This window comes from Desmodus rotundus, chromosome 7 (assembly GCF_022682495.2).
Source record: "Desmodus rotundus isolate HL8 chromosome 7, HLdesRot8A.1, whole genome shotgun sequence".
In the NCBI taxonomy this organism is placed as follows: Eukaryota; Metazoa; Chordata; class Mammalia; order Chiroptera; family Phyllostomidae; genus Desmodus; species Desmodus rotundus.
The window spans coordinates 65,584,822-65,604,477 of NC_071393.1; the positions used below are offsets into that span (position 1 = coordinate 65,584,822).

The window sequence follows — 19,656 nt, forward strand, 5'->3', positions numbered from 1 at the left end:
CGAACCAGCCACCTTTTGGTACACTGAGCTGAGTGTTCTTTGGCAGATATGGCGATGTGCTGCTTCAGAAGCATCCCTTCAAGAATAACCTGCCTGCGAAAAGCCTAGTTAGCTGACAGCTTCCAGCTGGCCCACTCCTCACCAGCCTCTGGCCAATGAGAGAACAAGGTGGTGAGTGGTACAGGGGCCTAGCCATTCCCATAGAACACGGGACTCTAATGAGCAATTTTTTCTCAACAGCTCCCCATTGGGCTGGCAGAGACTGTCAGGTCTTCATCATAGTTTGATAGCTCTTCCTGTCCAATTCTACTCCCCACCCCTTTTTTACAACTGTTATTCCCCAATAAAACTTGGACTCCTAATTCTGTCTTAGAATCTGCTTCTCAGAGATTTAAACTTTTGTCATCCCTAAAACAGCCTAGAATCTACTGACCCATTTTCTTTTTTTTTTTTTTAAGATTTTCTTTCTTTTTTATTTTTTAAGAGAGGGGAAGGAAGGGAGAAAAAGAGGGAAACATCAGTGTGTGAGAGATATCAGTTGCCTCTCACAAGGCCCCCAACTAAGGACCTGGCCTGCAACCCAGGCATGTGCCCTGATTGGGAATTGAACCAGCAACCTTTAAATGCACAGGCAGGTGCTTAATCCACTGAGCCACACCAGCCAGGGCCTGACCCATTTTCATCTCATGCAAACTCCCGCTTCTGGGACTCTGATTACCATCCCCGGAACTTCTCAGTAAACCAAGAAACATCTGTCTCCTGATTTCCAAAGCAGATTTCACTGGTGTTACTCTCAATTAGACCCAAGTTTGACTTTCTTTACATGTCCTTTCTTGGCTTTTCTAATGTCTAATTCAATAACAGATGGCCTAACCCTAGTGGACATTTTGCTTTTGATCATAAAATAAAAAACTGAGAACAAAACCTTAGGAAAAAATATCCATTTGGCCAAAGAGCCTTTACTTAGTACTGTTGGTTTCAGTAATTCATTGCTATGTAACAAACCATCCCAAAACTTAGGGTCTTAATAATTATTTGCTGTGATTCCATGGGTCTGAGCAGGCCTCAGCTAGGATGCTTTATCTAAGTTCCACATGGTGAGGGATGAGCTCACCCAGGCAGCAGTGATTTGGGCTGGAGGATCCAAGTTGGCCTTACTTCTGGCCCCTCAGCTGAAGGGCTGGAATTTGGAGCCTTCTTCATAGATTCATCCTCCATCATCTTCCCTTCAAGGTCTTTCAATCCTTAGGATCCCTTTCTCTATCTCTCTCTCCTCTCTTCAAGTGGTTTATCTATCAGGATAATGGGACATCCGTGAAGGCCCATGTCTCTAAAAAGACAAAAGTAGAAGCTGCAAGGCCTCTTAAGGCCTAAGCTCTGAAACTCAGAATCTTCTGTCACATTCTGTTGACCAAAGCTGGTCCAGAAGGCCAGCTCAGGTACAAGAGGAGGGAAATGAGCTTTACCTGTTGACAGGAAGAGCGATAAAGTTACACTGCATAAGGGCATGTGGGATTGGAGGCATTGTTGTGGCTAACTCTGGAAAGTCTACCGCAGCAGATATGAGGAAAAGTTAAGAAATGTAGTATATGCAGCACTCATCTGCTCATAACTAGGCTTACACTCTATTTTGACTAGAGTAGGTCTAGGTGAGGTTCCTTCCTCTCTGCAGTGCTTAGGGCTGTATGCAGACTAAGACTGGATAAGAAAGGAGCAGCTTTCTTTTAAGCAGAAAATTGGTCATGAGGAGTCTAGAATGAATCTATGTCAAAATAAGTGGCCTTCCTGTGCTCCTAAATTTTCCTCATTTACTACTGTAATAATTTACCCAAAGTGGAGGCGAAAGCAAAGACTTCTGGGAGCTGCCCTTGATGTGGTTGTTTTTCAGAAGTTCCTGTGCTATTTCTTTGGGTTCATCTGTAGGTGAGAGAAGGCAATCCAGGACTTAGAAATCCCAAATTCTACCAGAGACTAAATTTCTTCTGCTAGAAAATTTTTCCTTTCCTAGACAAAAATACGTGTACTGTTTAGGGGTTGACCTGCAGAATTCTGACTTTAAGGTGAATCAATCCCTTTCATCTTCTGGAAGGATATATCCAGTACTCTCTTCCTCTCCCAAGACTATTTAGTTTTACTGCTATCTAAATTTATATTTCATTTCTATATGTTCAGGACCTTGAAAGAAAATTATAACAATGAGAAATTCAGATTTGTGAACAATTAAATGTTAACTTAACAGTTCTATAATATAGCAATAATGGGGCTATCTTACTTTAGTAATAATATGTTTGTCTAAACATAGAGCCACCCAGAATACATTCCAAATAATACATTTCCAAAAGCATTCCTGGTTAACATTTTTGAAGGCAGTTGCTAGACCAAGGTTATTAAGGAAGCAAAAACCCTTTGGTAGAGCAGTGCCCTTGGGCAGTCTTTCATGATCTCACATTAGTCAGCTTTTCCAAGAGTATTTCAACTAGGAAGATAGCATTTTTGCTTCGCATTAAGTGTAATCCTGAGAACTAAATGTCCAGAGATGCTCATGTGTGTGCATATTCACTTCTGTGTCCTCTACTTCTAGGTTCATACAAAGCTGCACATCTCAAAAGACAGTGTAAATTACATACTAAGTAACTTAAATTCAGAAAATGAGATGGAAATGAATATTTACTGAATGGATGTAACTGCCACATTCCACACAAATACATGTTTTTCCCTCAATAGCCCCTGTTCATATTCACCCCTTCCTTTCCATTACTATCCATAACCAGATTATCAGCTAATTCAAATTCCTATCATCAAAACACTTAGTTACAATAGGCTACTAACCTATAAGGAAGAGAATGGAATAGGCTGCTCCCCAGAGGGCCCTGGGTCCTTTGTCTTGAGACTTTAGCTCTCTCTTACAGGCAAGAACCTTAGGGGAGGTAATAGGGGAGGGTTTCAGCAGAATATTCAGTTTTCCAGGTGTACTCTTTCAGGGTCATGATCACTACTGATTGGTCAGTGCCAGGGCAGATGGTCCTTAGTCATTGCAGCTGGCATGACCCACCTGGTTTTGCTACTTTTCTGGCCCTGGAGTTGATATACAACTGAGGCCTAGATAGTGCTTGGCCAGTTTGTTCAGCTGTCTGACTCAGTTTCCCTATTCCACTTGCCAAGGAATTTACCTAGCTTCTTACTATCCAGCCTCACTTACATCACCTTCAGTGGAAACGGTATGTATCAAACTATCACGAGAATTAGTGATCCTTCATTAAAAAACAAAACAATATACATTTTTTTAAGATAAAGGTGGGAGGAAGAGAGGGAGAGAAATAGCTGTAGTCCCTCTATGCACCCCAATCTGCCAACCAGGGATGGAACCCACAACCTAGGCATGTGCCTAGACCAGGAGTTGAACCAGCAACCTTTCTGGAGGACGCCCAACCGACTGAGCCACGCTGGCTCGCGCAGTGAACTTTCACTTTAAACATCTGTGCTACACGTGCTGTTCTACAGCACTGTCTTGCCGTCACCTCTGGAGACTCATCTTATATTTAACATGGCCGCATGCGCGCCTGTAAGAAACATGGCCGCTCTGCCAGACACCAACATGGCAACCACAGTCTCATTACACCCGAAAGCACTAGAGAGCGCCAAACAAAAAAACCCCTCCATCCCACCAACACCTAAGATGGCTCCTGTTTTAGCGTCAAAGCGAGCGCAAAACCGGAAATGGCTTTCCCTTCTAGCGCACCTGCCCCCACTTTCCGGTTAGCTTTTGGGTGTCCGTGTGAAACTTGTTTGTTTTTTTTTCCTGGTGCTCCAGCTGGGAGGTGCTAGTCAGCCGCGCCTGATTCGAGACTTGTCCGGGCTGGGAGACTAGGATGTCGGACACGTGGAGCTCTATTCAGGCCCACAAAAAGCAACTGGACTCGCTGCGGGAGAGGCTGCAGCGGAGGCGGAAGCAGGACTCGGGGCACTTGGGTGAGGTCCATTCTTAGGGTAGGTGGGAGGGAGGGAACCCCGGAGAAAAAGCTCCCAAGTGGACGCCCTCCTCCAGGTAGCTGTTGTTTTTAACGCCTCGTGCATCGGTACTTTCTTTGTCCTCCCAGCAGCCCAGACGCTTCGCCTTCCTGCAAGTACTAGAGGTTCCTCCCCACCTCGGGCCTTGGTTCTATCAGTTCACTTCCCGGGCTAACGCCCGGGTACCACCCCGGTCCCCTGGCTGATTCCTCTTAAGTCTCAAGGAACGTCGCGTTTGCTAGGGCTCTCAGCCTCATTCCTTGATCAGCAAGCCCTGTTTTGTCGTTGCTCCCATGGCGTTTTGTTATCCCCTAGGTTCTGGTGCTGGTTTGTAAGTGGGCTTTTCTTTGCGACTGTGGGCACATCTCTTCCACAGACCGTGAGAGCAAGCCCTGAACCTTACCATCCGCAGTGCCCATCTCAGTGGCCCTAAGGGCGTTGACACTCATTGTTGCTAAATGAGTTGAGGAACTGGCATTGTTTCAGTCATTTACATACCGGGGAGGAAGCTGAAAACATTTGTTTCTTTTTTACCGCTCCTTACCACCTGTGTCACACAGTCTTAAACAAGGAACCTCAAAAGATTTTCAAGTTCTACCCACCTCCCATTCCCAGCACAATCCTTGAATTATTTAAGGCAAAGCAATTATAAAGATCTACAAGAATAGTGAATCTCTGTACCACTATTGTAGTAGCTTGTTCCAGTGTTTCTTCGTATATTCGAATCCATCACTCAATCTTGTCTTGATACGTATCAGGTCCATGCCCATATTCTGGTCCATGGAACTAGATGTCCTGGCAGGACTCTCATACCTTAATTAATTAATTAATTAATTAATTAATTAATTTGCATTTCTACAGTGTGCATGAGTCCAGTTAGACGAAAATAAGTATGACATTGACCCTGCTCTCAAAGAGTTTGAAATTTAATTGGGGATTGATGCTTATAAAAACATATACAATGTGATGCATGTAAAATGTCAAATGTATGAGTCCACAATGAGTACAGTGAAAGGAATAGTAACAAAAGTTGGTTTAGTCAGTGAAAGCATTATGGAGGACTTGACACTTGGAATTCGGTTTTCCAGGGCTATCTAGGATTTAGATAATTAAAAAGAAGGGCAGGAAGAGGTGCATGTAAGTCCTGTAATCAAGGATTAATTAGTAGTCAAGCATTGGAGAAGATACTGAATTACCCAAGAAGAATTTTTTTCTTGATATATAAACTTCAGTTTCTTTGACCTCTTGTAGATCCAGTTTTCTCTTTATTTTACTTATTTTTTGGTTTCTTCTGTTTCAGAGTATTTTATTCATATCAATTTTAGATAGAAAATATAACAATTATATCACTGTCATAGACAAATGACCTAATTGCTTTTTTAGAAAAATGTATTGATTTTAGATGGGAGAGGAAGAGAGAGAAAGAAATGTCACTTTGTTGTTTCACGAATTTATGCACTCATTGGTTGATTCTTGTATGTGCCCCGACTGTGCCCTGACTGGGGATGAAATCTGCAACCTTGGTGTATGGGGACAGTACTCTAACGGACTGAGCTAGTGGACCAGGATCCCCAATTACTTCTTACTTTATTATAGACTCATCTTACTGGGCTTAAGTATTTCATCAACTTTTTCAAGAACAGCATTCTGAAAGGATATGATTAGAGGCATTTCTGCTATATTCACTGTATTTTTGGGACCATAAGACACGCCTAGGGTTTAGAGGAGGAAAATAGGAAAAAAAAATTTTGAAGCAAAAAATGGGGTAAAATATTTAATAACATTCTTTAAAGCAGAAATCCTGCAGCAAGCCACGTAAGCTATAGTCGGACTATAAGACACACCCCCATTTTCCTCCCAAATTTTGGGAGGGTGCGTCTTATAGTCTGAAAAATACAGTAGGTGTGTGTTTCTGAAAAACTTTGTTTTCCACCGAAGTCTTCATTAAAAATTGCTGGGTTTGGGTGGTGAACATACAAAGCAATATATAGATGATATATTGTAGAATTGTATGCCTGAAACCGATATAATTTTATTAACCAATGTCACCATAATAAATTCAATAAAAAGTAAAAAAAAAAAAAAATTAAGCCCTGGCCAGATAGTTCAGTTGGTTAGAGCATCATCCCAATACGCCGGGGTTCTGGGTTCAATCCCTGGTTAGAACATGTACAAGAATCAACCAATGAATTTATGAATAAGTGGAACAACATTGATGTTTCTAAAAGAAAAAATAAGTAACAAAATCAAAAAATAAAAATAGAGTTTATAGAAGAAATAGGTTTAGAGCCCTTATAATATTTTACTAAACATGTTAGCATAGTTAAATTTCCCTTGGTGTTTTGACCTATAATTGAAATCATCCCATCCTCATAGCCTATACTCTGGGGGTCCTATGTTTGCTTCTATTCATCTGTCTTTTTGTTTAACCAAGGGAAATGCCTTTGCAGTTTCTTCCTCTATACTGGTAGTAGCTAGCTTCCCAGATAGCTTAACATAGTGCAAAGTGTAGCACTTCTTTTTAAAAGATTTTATTTATTTATTTTTAGAGAGGGGAAAGAGAAGGAGAGAAATATCAATGTGTGGCTGCCTCTCGCACACCCACTGAGCCACACCAGCCAGGGCAAGTGTGTAGCACTTCTGGAAACCATTAAATCAGCCACTTAATTTTTTGAAAAGGCATGTCTGTAGGTTTTGACTTTTTTTTCTTCAGGCATTCATATTTTGCCAATTTTTTCTTCAACTATTAGAATATTTGCCCCTGACCACTTCAAAACATAAACATGATGAGAAAAATCATGTGTGAACCAACAAGTGTTTTTTTTTTTTAAGATTTTACTTACTTATTTTTAGAGAGATGGGAAGGGAGGGAGAAAGAGAGGGAGAGAAACATCTATATGTTGCCTCTCAATGCACCCAGACAGGGGACCAAACCCACAACCCAGGCATGTGACCTGACTGGGAATCTAACCAGAGACCCCTCACTTTAGGGAACAATGCCCAACCAACTGAGCCACATGGGTCAGGGCTGAACCAACGAGTTTTTCATGTTACTCTGACATTCCCTTATTTACCCATTGCATATGAGCTGTTTTGCATTGAATGAGTACATTGTAGCAAAACAGATTGTACTTGGGTAATATTTGAGAGATGTGGGAAGAACATGTGTTCTATGGAGCCTGTTGTGGATGTCCTCCAAGTGCTCATTAAGAAAGCAGCAGTGGGATGTGGACCATCCTAGTGAGTTGCTCAATCAGCAGAAATGTAGAGGGGCTAATGGTTCCATTCTTTTATAACTAGAAACTTGTCAGTTACTGCTTTTGGACACCAGGTTATTGAGTTTTCAATGTACGTACTTCCATAAGAGGTAATGTATGCAGCTTGTTCTGTCACTCCCCTCCCCCCAAATATTCTACATATGGATAGTTTATCACTCTATTTTAAGTCCCCTGGGCCTTTTTTGCAGCGTAGAAAGATGTGACAGCCTTGTAAGCACATTTCTTGTAGGGATAGTTTTTTTAATTTCAGTATAGAAAAATTTGTTTTCTTCACACCAGCAGCAATCTGAAAAGGGGACCTGAGAATTCACATAGTTGTTTCCTTTAACAAAGTTATCTACAAAATTTTTTAAAAAATCATGACACCAGTTTGTGTTCAGCTTTATCTTTGTCATTTTTGTGACAAATGACATCTGTTTTGTTTGTTTTTAGATATAATTGTTCCTTACCATACTTTTTTACACTTCTTCGTTTCTAAATCCATATTCTTTAAATGGATGATTCTAATTGCACTTGGTCATTTTAACTTCTACTTCACTTTTTCATGTTACTAACCACACTTTGGTATTAACCAAACTTTGTGCCATGTGGAGACCTAACCACTGGAGCCTTAATTTCATCCAGGTCCTTGCTAAGTATGTTTAATAGTTTTGACAAGATTGTATTCTCCCTTGAATGTAGTTTTCTTTTTTTGGATATAAATTCCTCTTGGCTTATATATCCATCTTGATTTATGTGGTTAAGAATCCTAATACAGCCTTGGCTGGTGTAGCTCAGTGAATTGAATGCTGGCCTGCGAACCAAAGGGTTGCTGGTTCGATTCCCAGTCAGAGCACATGCCTGGGTTGCAGGCCAGGTCCACAGTGGGGGCCATGCAAGAGACAACCACACATTGATGTTTCTCTCCCTCTCTTTCTCCTTCCCCTGTCTATAAAAATAAATAAAATCTAAAACAAAAAAAGTCACTTAAAATGAATGTTTAAAAAAAAAAAAAGAATCCTAATACATCCACCTAATAATATTGTTAAAACTCCTATAAAACTATTTTGAGATTGTGATTAAATATATGGTGTCTTCTGTCCCAGAACCTTGGCTGGCCCATTTGGTACTATGAGAATAGGCAGAGATGAAACACAAATTAATCCATCCTATCGCTGTTCTTTCTTTCAATTATTTTGATTATTCCAAAGAATATATTTCTTTCATTAGGATTTTTAGGAAAATGTTGTCTAACATACTTTATTAGTTTATTAATCAAGTTGTTATATAAGATAATTCAGAAGACCTGGTTATAAAGTTCAGATCATTCAGTTTTTTTTTTCTCATGGGAAATAAAAATTTTCCTACCACATTGGTTTTTATAGGATTACCGAAATATCACACTTAAAATTGTTTACTACTGAGCTCAATGTTAAAAGGCAAGGATTAAATGACTAAAATGTATCCATGTCATTAATGAATGCTAAATAGTGCAGCCGAAGAATCATTGGGAGACCTTTGTTAACTTGTCATTTTAAAATGCAACTTTTAAAAAATTGTGTCAAAATACACATAATACACAATTTACCATCTTAACCATTTTAATTATGCAGTTCTGTAGTTGGAAGTATGGTCACGTTTGACACAGTCACTGGCAAGCGGTGTCCGCGACATTGTGGCTAACATGAGACAAATTCACGGATGGCACAGCTACTCTCTGAAGAGGAGAGCACCCGGACCCTTGCCTTGACAGGCTTTTATTTATTGCTTTTCTGGGCACATTACGTTGAGGATGGTCCTCATTTACTATGCACAGGTTCGCTTTAGGTGGTTACCTTTTGCAGAAAACAAAGGAGAGGATGTTGCTAATTACACCAAAAAGGAAGGATATTTGCAAATATAAAGGGAAAAGTGTTTGAACTGGTTACACTGGTTCTTGGAAGGTTTAGCATAGATTTTAGGAAGTTACTTTAAAGATATGCAGTAAACACTGTTTGCTGCCTCAATTCAGGGTGAGGGAATTTTAGCAAAAAGCAAGTCTCAAAGCGGCCTAGGTACAATGCAGGCCTGCTTCTCCGTGGGAGAACCTATGCATGGGCATGGGTCCTGTGTGCCAGACCTTGCTTTCCACTGGCCTTTCCAAGTGGGAGCTGGGCCCACGCCACGCAGAATGGTCTCCTATACATATTGTTGGGCAACCAATCTTCAGAACTTTTTTATCTTGCAAACTGAAACTCTGTACCTATTCAGCAATAACTCCCTATTCTCCCTGCTTGCTAGTTTGTGGCAACCCACCATTCTACTTTCTGTTTCTATGAGTTTGACTACTCTAGATAGTTGTAAGTAGAATTGTATTTATCTTCTTATGACTGGCTTGTTTCACTTAGCAAAATGTCATTGAGGTTCATCTGTGTTGTAGCATATGTCAGAATTTCCTTTTTAAGGCTAAATGATATTCCATTGCATGTTTATACCACATTTTGTTTATCCATTTAGTCATTGGTAGACACTTGGTTGCTTCTGCCTTTTAGTGATTGTGAATAATGCTACTGTCAAAATGGGTGTACAAGTATGTTTCTGAGACATTTTTTCAAATCTTGGAGGTATATACCCAGAATTGGAAATGCTAGATCATACGGTACAAGTTTCTCCATTATCAGAAAGTAGAGTGTTCCTGTGAAACCTTTTATGAGACAAAATGGCTTAAAGCGAAGAAGCAATTACCTTAGGACATATCATGCCACATTCACTTTTCATCTGTTTTCATAACAGCAAAAATCTTCTTTGGATTTCTTTTAGTTAGCAAAAATAAGTACTAGTGTAGGTCTTTCTTAAAAATCAAGTGACATAAAGCAAACTTTCAAACAGTAGGGCGGCCCTGGTCAGGTGGCTCATTTGCTTGGAGCATCCTCCCTTACACCAAAAGGTTGAGGGTTCAATCCCCTATTAGGGCACATACCCAGGTTGCAGGTTTGACCCTTGGTTGGAGTGTGTGAGGGAGGCAACCAATCAATATGTCTCTCTCACATGATGTTTCTCTCTCTCTCAAATCAATAAACATCCTCGAGGGAGGATTTTTTTTTTAAAAATGGGGCATAACTGTAATTCTCTTTTCAATTTTTTGAGGAACCATTATACTGTTTTCCTTAGAGATAAAGTATAGCTTTTTGAAATGAAGATTATTACTTTTAATAAATCTTTATTTTAATTGAAACAAAATAGACTTGGCAAAGCTTAGCACATGGTAAATATGTGAACTGCCCAATTACTTGATCAGTGAGATTGAAGATTGCATGTAGATGTTGATATATTACAGGAGTCAGCAAATTAGTAGACTGATCATGTTTTTATATCTTCAAGCTAATGCTTTGTTTATATATAGTGGAGCTCGTAACCAAAGCATGAAACCAAGTATTACTTTGCTGAACACAACACATACAGTTTTCATTAGAAGCAGAGTGTCAATAGTAGAGATAGCCAGTAAATGCACTGAATGAATAATAAACCAATCCTTTATGGAGTTGGAACCTAGCTGTTCTTGTTCATATTCCGGTCATTACCCTGATTTTACTTATTTTTAGAGAGAGGGGAAGGGAGGGAGAAAGGGAGAGAAACATCAGTGTGTGGTTGCCTCTTGCGCGCCCCCTACTGGGGACCTGGCCGGTAACCCAGGCATGTATGTGCCCTGACTGGGAATCAAACTGGTGACCCTTTGCTTTTCAGGTCTGCACTCAATCCACTGAGCTACACCAGCCAGGGCTAGACATTACCCAACTTTAAGAAGGATAAAATATTAGAATGATTTCCCAAAATGTATATGTACATACATATTATTCATGTATACACAAAGATACCAAAATTGGCATGTGACCTCATGGAATTCACAGAGTTGCTAAAGCCCATTCATAAATTGCAGTTGCATTAATTAGCTATTAAATTTTGTTCTCAACATTGAACAAGATCCCTCTCCTCCCACTAACCTTAAAAGAGATATTTTGAACTCCAGTGTCCTGATGTCATAAAAAGAAAACTCCCAGGAAGTTTTACTAATACAAGGATTCATAGCCAGAATCACATCACCTGGTTGTTTTTTTAAAGAACATTATTTAAACAAGTGATTAGTCAAATTACAAAAGAGAAAAAAAGTCAATATCTAGTTATAGAGATTGGAAATGTATGTTAAAGTGGCTCATTTTATAGACTTCTTGCTTACTTTAAGAAAAATTATACATTATTCAAAGAACATCTAAATTTGGTCACTAATTGGAGAAAGTACAATTTTTTTTTCTATTCTAATTTTATTCTTGTTCAAGTACAGTCCTCTGCCTTTTCCCCCCACCCCAGCCTAACCCCCTGGAGAAAGTGTAATGTTTATGTGATTACATCCTTAATAGCATGAGTAGGTTAATTATAAAAACACATTTTCTTGAATACACAATGAACTATACAGATCTGTCTTGTATTATAAAGTTGTATACCTGAGACATACAATGTTATTAACCTATGTTACCTTAATAAATTTAATTTCCTAAAAAAGCACATTGACCCTAAACCTGGAGTAAAATCAGTGTTTTTCTCTCACTGAAATAATTTTTGATAGGGTGTATAAAGTCTAGATTAAAAAGTGTAGTTTGTTTTGGAAATAGCAAAATAACATTTTTATGAAAAGTTGGTAGGAAAGAAATTGAAAGTATTAACTAACGTCTAACCCAATTTATGTAGTTATTTTAAATATCATAATAACAGATATAACCGTGTCAAATGGACTGCTTTTTTCCCTTGAACTATTTGCTCCTGGCTTCATTTAAAATAAAGTTAATAGAGAAAAAACATTTGTCAAAAAATAATGTGGTATCATTCCATATTTAAGCCAAGCGTCTCAAGAACCGTGTGTGTATGTGTGTGTGTGTGTGTAATGAAAAATAATATGGTAGTGAATAAGTATGTTCCCAAACAGAATTTTGATTAGACTACATAAATTAGAATGCTTTTGAAACACTGAAAATTTGAAATCTTGGAATAACTTGGCATTTATTTTAATCAGTGACACTTTCATTATTTTCTTTTAAGTTACATGGGCAAGAAACAAGCAAAATCAGTTTGTAATAGGTCTTCAAAAAAGACATAGATAGATGGTCAACAGGTATATGAAAAGATATACACCATCACTAATCATTAGGGAAATGCAAATCAAAACCATAATGAGATATTACCTCATAATTCTTAGGGTGACTATTATTAAAAAAATCAAAAGATGACAAATGTTGGTAAAGAGAAAAGGGGACCCTGATTCACTACTGGTGGGAATGTAAATTGGGATAGCCACTGTGGAAGACGGTATAGAAGTTCCTCAAAAAGTAAAAAATACAATTGCCATAAGCTCCAGCAATTCCACTTCTGGGTAATCAAAATAATTGAAATCAGGATCCTTATGGGAGAGATAACTGCACAGTCATGTGCATTGCAGCATTATTTCCAAAAGCCAAGATGCGAAACAACCTAAATGTTATCACTTATATTTAATACATTTTTTTTGCTTGTTAGTTGCTCTCAAGCTCTTTCTCACCCTGACCTTCAGAGTGCTTCCATGACCCTTCCGTGTTTATAACACCTCTTTGCCAAAACAAAACAAGGAATTTTTATGAGTTCATCCGAGTTCTGGTCTCTTTAAGATTCAGCAGAACACAGAGGAATCATAAGCAAGGTGAAGACAGTTATGTCAGTCATTTAACATTCCAGGTAATATGGAATTGTGAAATCTGTTTTCCAAATAGAGTGTAACTTATTTTCATAAAATGTAACTGTTCCAGCAAGGTGTTTGGTGTAGTTCAGCTCCATTGTCCTTGGAATTTCTGAGTCAAATTTTACTAAAGTCAGTTCCATTAGAGTGGAAATTTTCAAGTAACCAGAATATTTCTAAATGTAAACTAATGGCTCATTTTTGTCTTATAATATTTAATTTAACAGAATTTCAGGATAGGTCCTGAGTTTAATATTTTATTTATATTTTAACTAAATAATCACAGATATTAGGCTTTCCCAAAGGCAATATTTTGTCTTAATTTTAGTTTCTTAAGTCTTATTAAGGTTATGATGGCTACCTAGCTTATGAATTAGAAGAGTAGGTGATACAAATGCAGTCAGGGAATATCATTTTGTGACTAGGCTTCAGCAAAGTTTTGTAAGATTTTTGTGTTTGATGTTAAAGGTCACATCATTCTAACCTCTAACACTGTCATTTGATGTACCTTCTGATGACTGGTGGCCTTAATTCATAAAAATTCAAACTCCATTCCTCAAAAAGATTTAATCACAGCTTAGGTTTTTGAAAATATTTCTGGCTTATAAATTCAGGTTGATTGTATCAGTTGTCATTTCGAGTGACTTGAATGAGGTGGTATGGACATTTAAATCTACCATGCTTCTAATTTATTTCCTTTGAAGCACAGCAAGGACAAGAAATTAGGAATATTCTCATCCAATAAAGAAAAGGCAAGCTGTCCCCAGAAAATCGAGGATTATTATCCTGGCAAAGCAGTGAATGCTTAAACATGATTGAGGAAAAGTTATGTAGTATTAAATTTGGTCAGAGGATTTCCTGCATGAAATTAAAGAACTGTGTGGTGTAAATGCTAGAGAATTTGACTCCTGAGGAACATATAGACTGACAGTGATTGCCCTTTTTCAGTTTCCATTCTCTTTGTTACTAGATCTACGGAATCCAGAGGCAGCACTGTCTCCAACCTTCCGCAGTGACAGCCCAGTGCCTACTGCACCCACTTGTGGTGGCTCTAAGCCCAGCACAGCTTCAGCAGTTCCTGAATTAGCTACAGACCCTGAATTGGAGAAGAAGTTGCTACACCACCTCTCTGATCTAGCCCTAACATTGCCCACTGATGCTGTGTCCATCTGTCTTGCCATATCCACGGTAATGACCTGATAAGACAGGGTTGGGATCTATCATTTCTTTTCTTCAGTTCATGGTCAGTGTCTTATTGCCCTCTCCTCCTTCCCTAGCCAGATGCCCCTGCTACTCAAGATGGGGTGGAAAGCCTCCTACAGAAGTTTGCAGCTCAGGAGTTGATTGAGGTAAAGCGAGGTCTCCTACAAGATGATGCACATCCTACTCTTGTGACCTATGCTGATCATTCCAAGCTCTCTGCCATGATGGGCGCTGTGGCAGAAAAGAAAGGCCCTGGGGAGGTAACAGGGACTATCACAGGGCAGAAGCGGCGTGCAGAACAGGACTTGACCACAGTAGCTGCCTTTGCTAGCTCTTTAGCCTCTGGTCTGGCCTCTTCAGCATCAGAAGCAACCAAGGAACCAACAAAAAAATCAAGGAAACATGCTGCCTCAGATGTTGATCTGGAGATAGAAAGTCTTCTGAACCAACAGTCTACTAAGGAACAACAGAGCAAGAAGGTAGGGGCAGATGGAAATGCTTTCACACATATACTCTGAATTACAGCTTTGGTTGAGAGGAATTTACCTCTAGGGCAAGGAGCAATTCTTAGAATTGAAGGTTTAGAGCAGTGGTACTCAAGTGGGGATGATTTTGTCTTCCTCCCTCCTCACAGAGGATGTGGCAATGTCTGGAGACATTTTTTGGTTGTCACAACACGGGAGTGCTGTAGGCATCTAGTTGGTAAGAGACAGGGATGCTGCTGAACATCCTACAGCCGTTGTAGGACAACTCCCACACAACAAAGAATTATCAAGCCCAAAATGTTAATAATTTTGAGAAACTCTGATTTAGAGAATCTTTGTCATTGGATCTGTTTGGCAAAATCGTGAGATTAAGAGAGGGAGAATCCAGCCCTGGCTGGGTAGCTCAGTTGGTTAGAGCATTGTTCCGATAAGCCAAGGTTTCAGATTTGATCCCCAGTCAGAGTGCATAGAAGCATCAGCCAATGAATGCATAAATAAGTGGAACAACAAATTGCTATTTATTTTTCTCTCTCTCTCCCCACCCCTTCCATTCTCTCTAAAAATCAATAAATAAAATTTAAAAAAAGAGAAGAGGAATCCAAATATAGGAGTAATAGAAGGAGATGAATGGCAATGAATACTGAAAGGTAGTCACATGGACCAATAATTATGGACATTAATTAAGCAATGTGAAGTGACGGTACAGCAGGTCCTCAAATAGTCTTTTCTTTAATGCTATTTTGTCATAACATTGATGAGATGCCTTAGGAACTTAACTTTTGTATATATCAATTATCCTGTGGTAAAATTGGTTTTGTTACACACCATTTCACTTAGTCATCGAGCCTATCGATGGTGTTGACAACTTAACTGTATAGTGGTTCTCAATGTAAATACTGGACCCATATGAGTTCTCTTCCATTTGCTACTTCTAACTGGGTGGCTTTGCCAAGTTAATTAACTTCTTTTGAGCCATAGTATTCTCATCTGTAATGTGAGGATAACCAGAGTATCCTCGTTTATAAATTTGTTGCTAAACAGTAAAGTGCTTCACACTGTGCCTTGGTTCAGTACCTAATAAATATAAGTGGTTTTCGTAGGCATTATTGTCAAGTAGAATTTACAGAGGTGATTTAAGGCTAATTTTATCTACAAACCCTGTTAAGTCTAAGGCTTCTTGTCACAGGTCAGTCAGGAGATCCTAGAGCTATTAAATACTACAACAGCCAAGGAACAATCCATTGTTGAAAAGTTTCGGTCACGAGGTCGAGCCCAAGTGCAAGAGTTCTGTGATTATGGAACCAAGGAGGAGTGCATGAAAGCCAGTGATGCTGATCGGCCCTGTCGCAAGCTGCACTTCAGGTCTTTTGGGAGGGAGAGGGATGGGGTGGGTCTCTGGGAGCAGTCATTCCTTTTCAGCACATTGCTTCCAGTCATTGGGGTTATGCCTTTAACCCTGTTATTAAATGGTTTTAACATGGTTTGTCTAAGACTTCCAGAGTCTGAAGTACACTTCTAGAAGTAGTGTTCTGTGGGAGGGAGTACAAATAAATAAATAACTGGATTTCCAAATAAATGCCATTTGTCTTTTTAATGCCCCTTTCTTAAAATAGCAAGGCATCTCTGTCTCTGAGCCCCAGTGGAAGTTAAAGCTCTTTGGAAGGAAGATAGTCTTAGGAGAAACAGGACTCTGGATTCTTTGGTCAGTGTTATACTGCTATAACCAGCAAGCCTTTCCTTCCATAAGCAAGTTATGTCTTTGCTCAGAGAATGATTAAAACTCTTGTTCAGTATGAATTATGGATTTCCATGTCACCTGCCTCCCCCTTCTCTGAAAACTCTTGGAGGAAGCTCTAAAGATAGAAAATTAGGAGAGGGGAAAAAATAGGAAACTTTGAACCAGTTTGGACTTGAACTGTGGGCTCTAACTCTGGAACACCATCTTGATCCTAATTCTCCATTTTTATCTCCCCAGACGAATCATCAATAAACACACTGATGAATCATTAGGTGACTGCTCTTTCCTTAACACATGTTTCCACATGGATACCTGCAAATATGTTCACTATGAAATTGATGCTTGCGTGGATTCTGAGGCTCCTGGGAGCAAAGACCATACACCAAGCCAGGAGTTTGCTCTTACACAGAGTGTTGGAGGTGACTCCAGTGCAGATCGACTCTTCCCACCTCAGGTACCTGTCAGCTCAGAAACTTATCTCTACTTATGGACTTAATCTTAATAGGGCAGCCATACACATAGGAAAGCAGGGCATAATTAGTAATCTTATCTTGCTGATTGGGAATGGAATGGGATAGATATGCTTACAAGGGAGTAGGAAAATCAAATGGAAAAGAGGGACTGGGGCCATGAATCTGAGAGTGGTGGAAGGGAAGATGACCAAATACCACCTCGTGCAGTGGATCTGTTGTGATATCCGCTACCTGGACGTCAGTATCTTGGGCAAGTTTGCAGTTGTGATGGCTGACCCACCCTGGGATATTCACATGGAGCTGCCCTATGGGACCCTGACAGATGATGAGATGCGCAGGCTCAACATACCAGTACTGCAGGACGATGGCTTTCTCTTCCTCTGGGTCACAGGCAGGTAATACAGTTCCAAGATACATAGTTATGGGCAGATAAGAGTACAGAGTGAGTACTGGGTGGGGATAAAACCCTGGGTTTTCCTGTACGTGCTATTAAATATATGATTTGAGTCAGCCTTTTTTCTTACTGAGACCTAATGCCTATTTATAACAAATTATAACTTGAGTTCTATTTGGTACTTCACTTGTTCGATGTGAAAGGTAAGGCCATTAAGAATAGTTACTGTTTTATCTTTATATTCTTAGGTCCATCCTGTTGCCCTAATGGTGTCTTGCATGTAAATGTTCACTGAAAGTCTACTGAAAACAGTATTTAACATATATCTTGAAGGGAGAGAAAATACGGGCATGGAAGTAGCTGTTTAAGCTTTCTTTCTTTCTAGGGCCATGGAGTTGGGCAGAGAATGTCTGAACCTCTGGGGGTAAGTAGCAATGGTATTGCTTTCTTTTGAGGGAAATACATACCTGCTATAGTTGTGTTTATTTCTCTTGTGATTCCTTGCCTCTGTAGATGGTACTACTCCTAAACTGTGGAAGTGTGATTAAAGCTCTAGTTCTCTTTCCTATGTCCCACAGTTATGAACGGGTAGATGAAATTATCTGGGTGAAGACAAATCAGCTGCAACGCATCATTCGAACAGGCCGCACAGGTCACTGGTTGAACCATGGGAAGGAACACTGCTTGGTGAGCAGCAGTGGGGTTCAATTCATTAGGTGGACCAAAAAGAGAAATTGTTTTGATTTCTTATTGAGAAAAAGTTCAAATCCTGGGTTTCCTAAGGTAATCTGTTCTCTGTGGCGAGTAGGTTGGTGTCAAAGGAAATCCCCAAGGCTTCAACCAGGGTCTGGATTGTGACGTGATTGTAGCTGAGGTATGTGCTTCCTTGGGCATCCAAAGCTTCCACATTTTAATTGGTATTAGTTATTGAGGTCAGAGGTATTCTTGTCCCACGTTTTGTCATTTGGATTGTAAACATAAAGGGCTAGAATTGAATTCTTGGGTAACTTGAAGTAGCTAGACCCTTTGTTTCCTAGGTTCGTTCCACCAGTCATAAACCAGATGAAATCTATGGCATGATTGAAAGACTATCCCCTGGCACTCGCAAGATTGAATTATTTGGACGACCTCACAATGTGCAACCCAACTGGTAAGGTGACAAGAGAACTTGCTAGCCCCCAACGGCAAAACTGTTAATAGTCAAGGACAGAGAAGTTCATAGAGCTTCACATGATACTCCAGTATTCTGTAAATGGGCTTCAGAGGGTTCATAAATCATCTAAGCTTGTATTTTAGACTGTTTATAGAGTTCTGTAACATTCATTGGAAACCCCACAGGTTTTAGGATTCAAATTAATGTTCTCTTGGTTCCCCTCTCTTACAAGCTAACGAACGATATTCCTCAGTTATTCTATGGATGTTTTCAGTCTGTCCCCTTGTGGTTACTAAGAATCCAATCTGTAAACAATTTCAACATCTTTCATCCTGTTATTAGAGCTTTGACAGGCTGTGCTGCTAGAATTTTACTTATCCAATAAATACTCACTGGCAGCAGCAACTTCGTGAAGTAGGCCTAGTTAGCCATCAGTTATTAACCCTCAAGCAATACAGATCCTGCCTGTTTTAACACCAGAATCTGCCCAATTCCTAACTAGTCATGCTACCCCATATACTATTCTAATATTAAGGTCTTATAAAAGAATTGGCATGAATATTTCATGAAATGATGGGCAGTCTTAATAAAAGGTATGTATCTTTTGACAATACTAAGGCCTTTTAATTCCAGGAATTTTGGTTTGCTTTATCTTTCCCCTTGCTTCAGGATCACCCTTGGAAACCAACTGGATGGGATCCACCTACTAGATCCTGATGTGGTTGCCCGGTTCAAACAGAGGTATCCAGATGGTATCATCTCCAAACCTAAAAGTCTATAGAAGCACTTCCTTACACAACGAAGCATCCATAGCTTCGCAGGATGGCTCTGCAGGCTGCATCTAATAGCTCTTCTCCTTATTTAAATAAAAGTTTGTATTGTAGACTTTGAGGTTAAATTTTGGCTTTGCCACTTAACAGTGTGTAATCTCATGTAACTTCTCTCTCAGTATGATTCCTGATATGTGAACAGGAAATACTACGTACCTCATTGGGTTTGTAAGGGTTCAAACTAAATGAATGCATGGAAAGCATTAAAATGTTGATTATCCAGTATAGGATGAAAGTGATTGCAATTAGAACTACATGAACATAGTAATGAAGGGGATGGAGTCTGTGGGACAGCACTTCTCAAGGTAAGCTCTGAGCTTCACTTCAGATTATCATAACTAGGGCTACCAAACTCTAAACATTTGCTTATTCTAT

The 19,656-nt window shown here is 39.5% G+C and overlaps 1 protein-coding gene across 2 annotated transcripts; it reads left to right on the forward strand.

The window, feature by feature from the left end:
• The first annotated feature begins 3,733 nt into the window (after nucleotides 1-3,733).
• METTL3 (methyltransferase 3, N6-adenosine-methyltransferase complex catalytic subunit) lies at nucleotides 3,734-19,334 on the forward strand. 2 transcript variants are annotated; one of them, XM_024567587.2, is made up of 11 exons: nucleotides 3,735-3,969; nucleotides 13,976-14,193; nucleotides 14,283-14,687; nucleotides 15,880-16,055; nucleotides 16,669-16,885; nucleotides 17,112-17,299; nucleotides 17,684-17,722; nucleotides 17,877-17,985; nucleotides 18,107-18,172; nucleotides 18,336-18,448; nucleotides 19,121-19,334. In XM_024567587.2, exons 1-11 carry the CDS (start codon nucleotides 3,870-3,872, stop codon nucleotides 19,230-19,232), a joined length of 1,743 nt encoding a protein of 580 aa, XP_024423355.1. In that variant the 5' UTR covers nucleotides 3,735-3,869; the 3' UTR covers nucleotides 19,233-19,334. The 2 variants fall into 2 exon arrangements, with proteins under 2 accessions (XP_053783752.1, XP_024423355.1); XM_053927777.2 differs by lacking the exon at nucleotides 18,107-18,172 and having other exon boundaries at nucleotides 3,734-3,969.
• The last annotated feature ends 322 nt before the right edge of the window (nucleotides 19,335-19,656 follow it).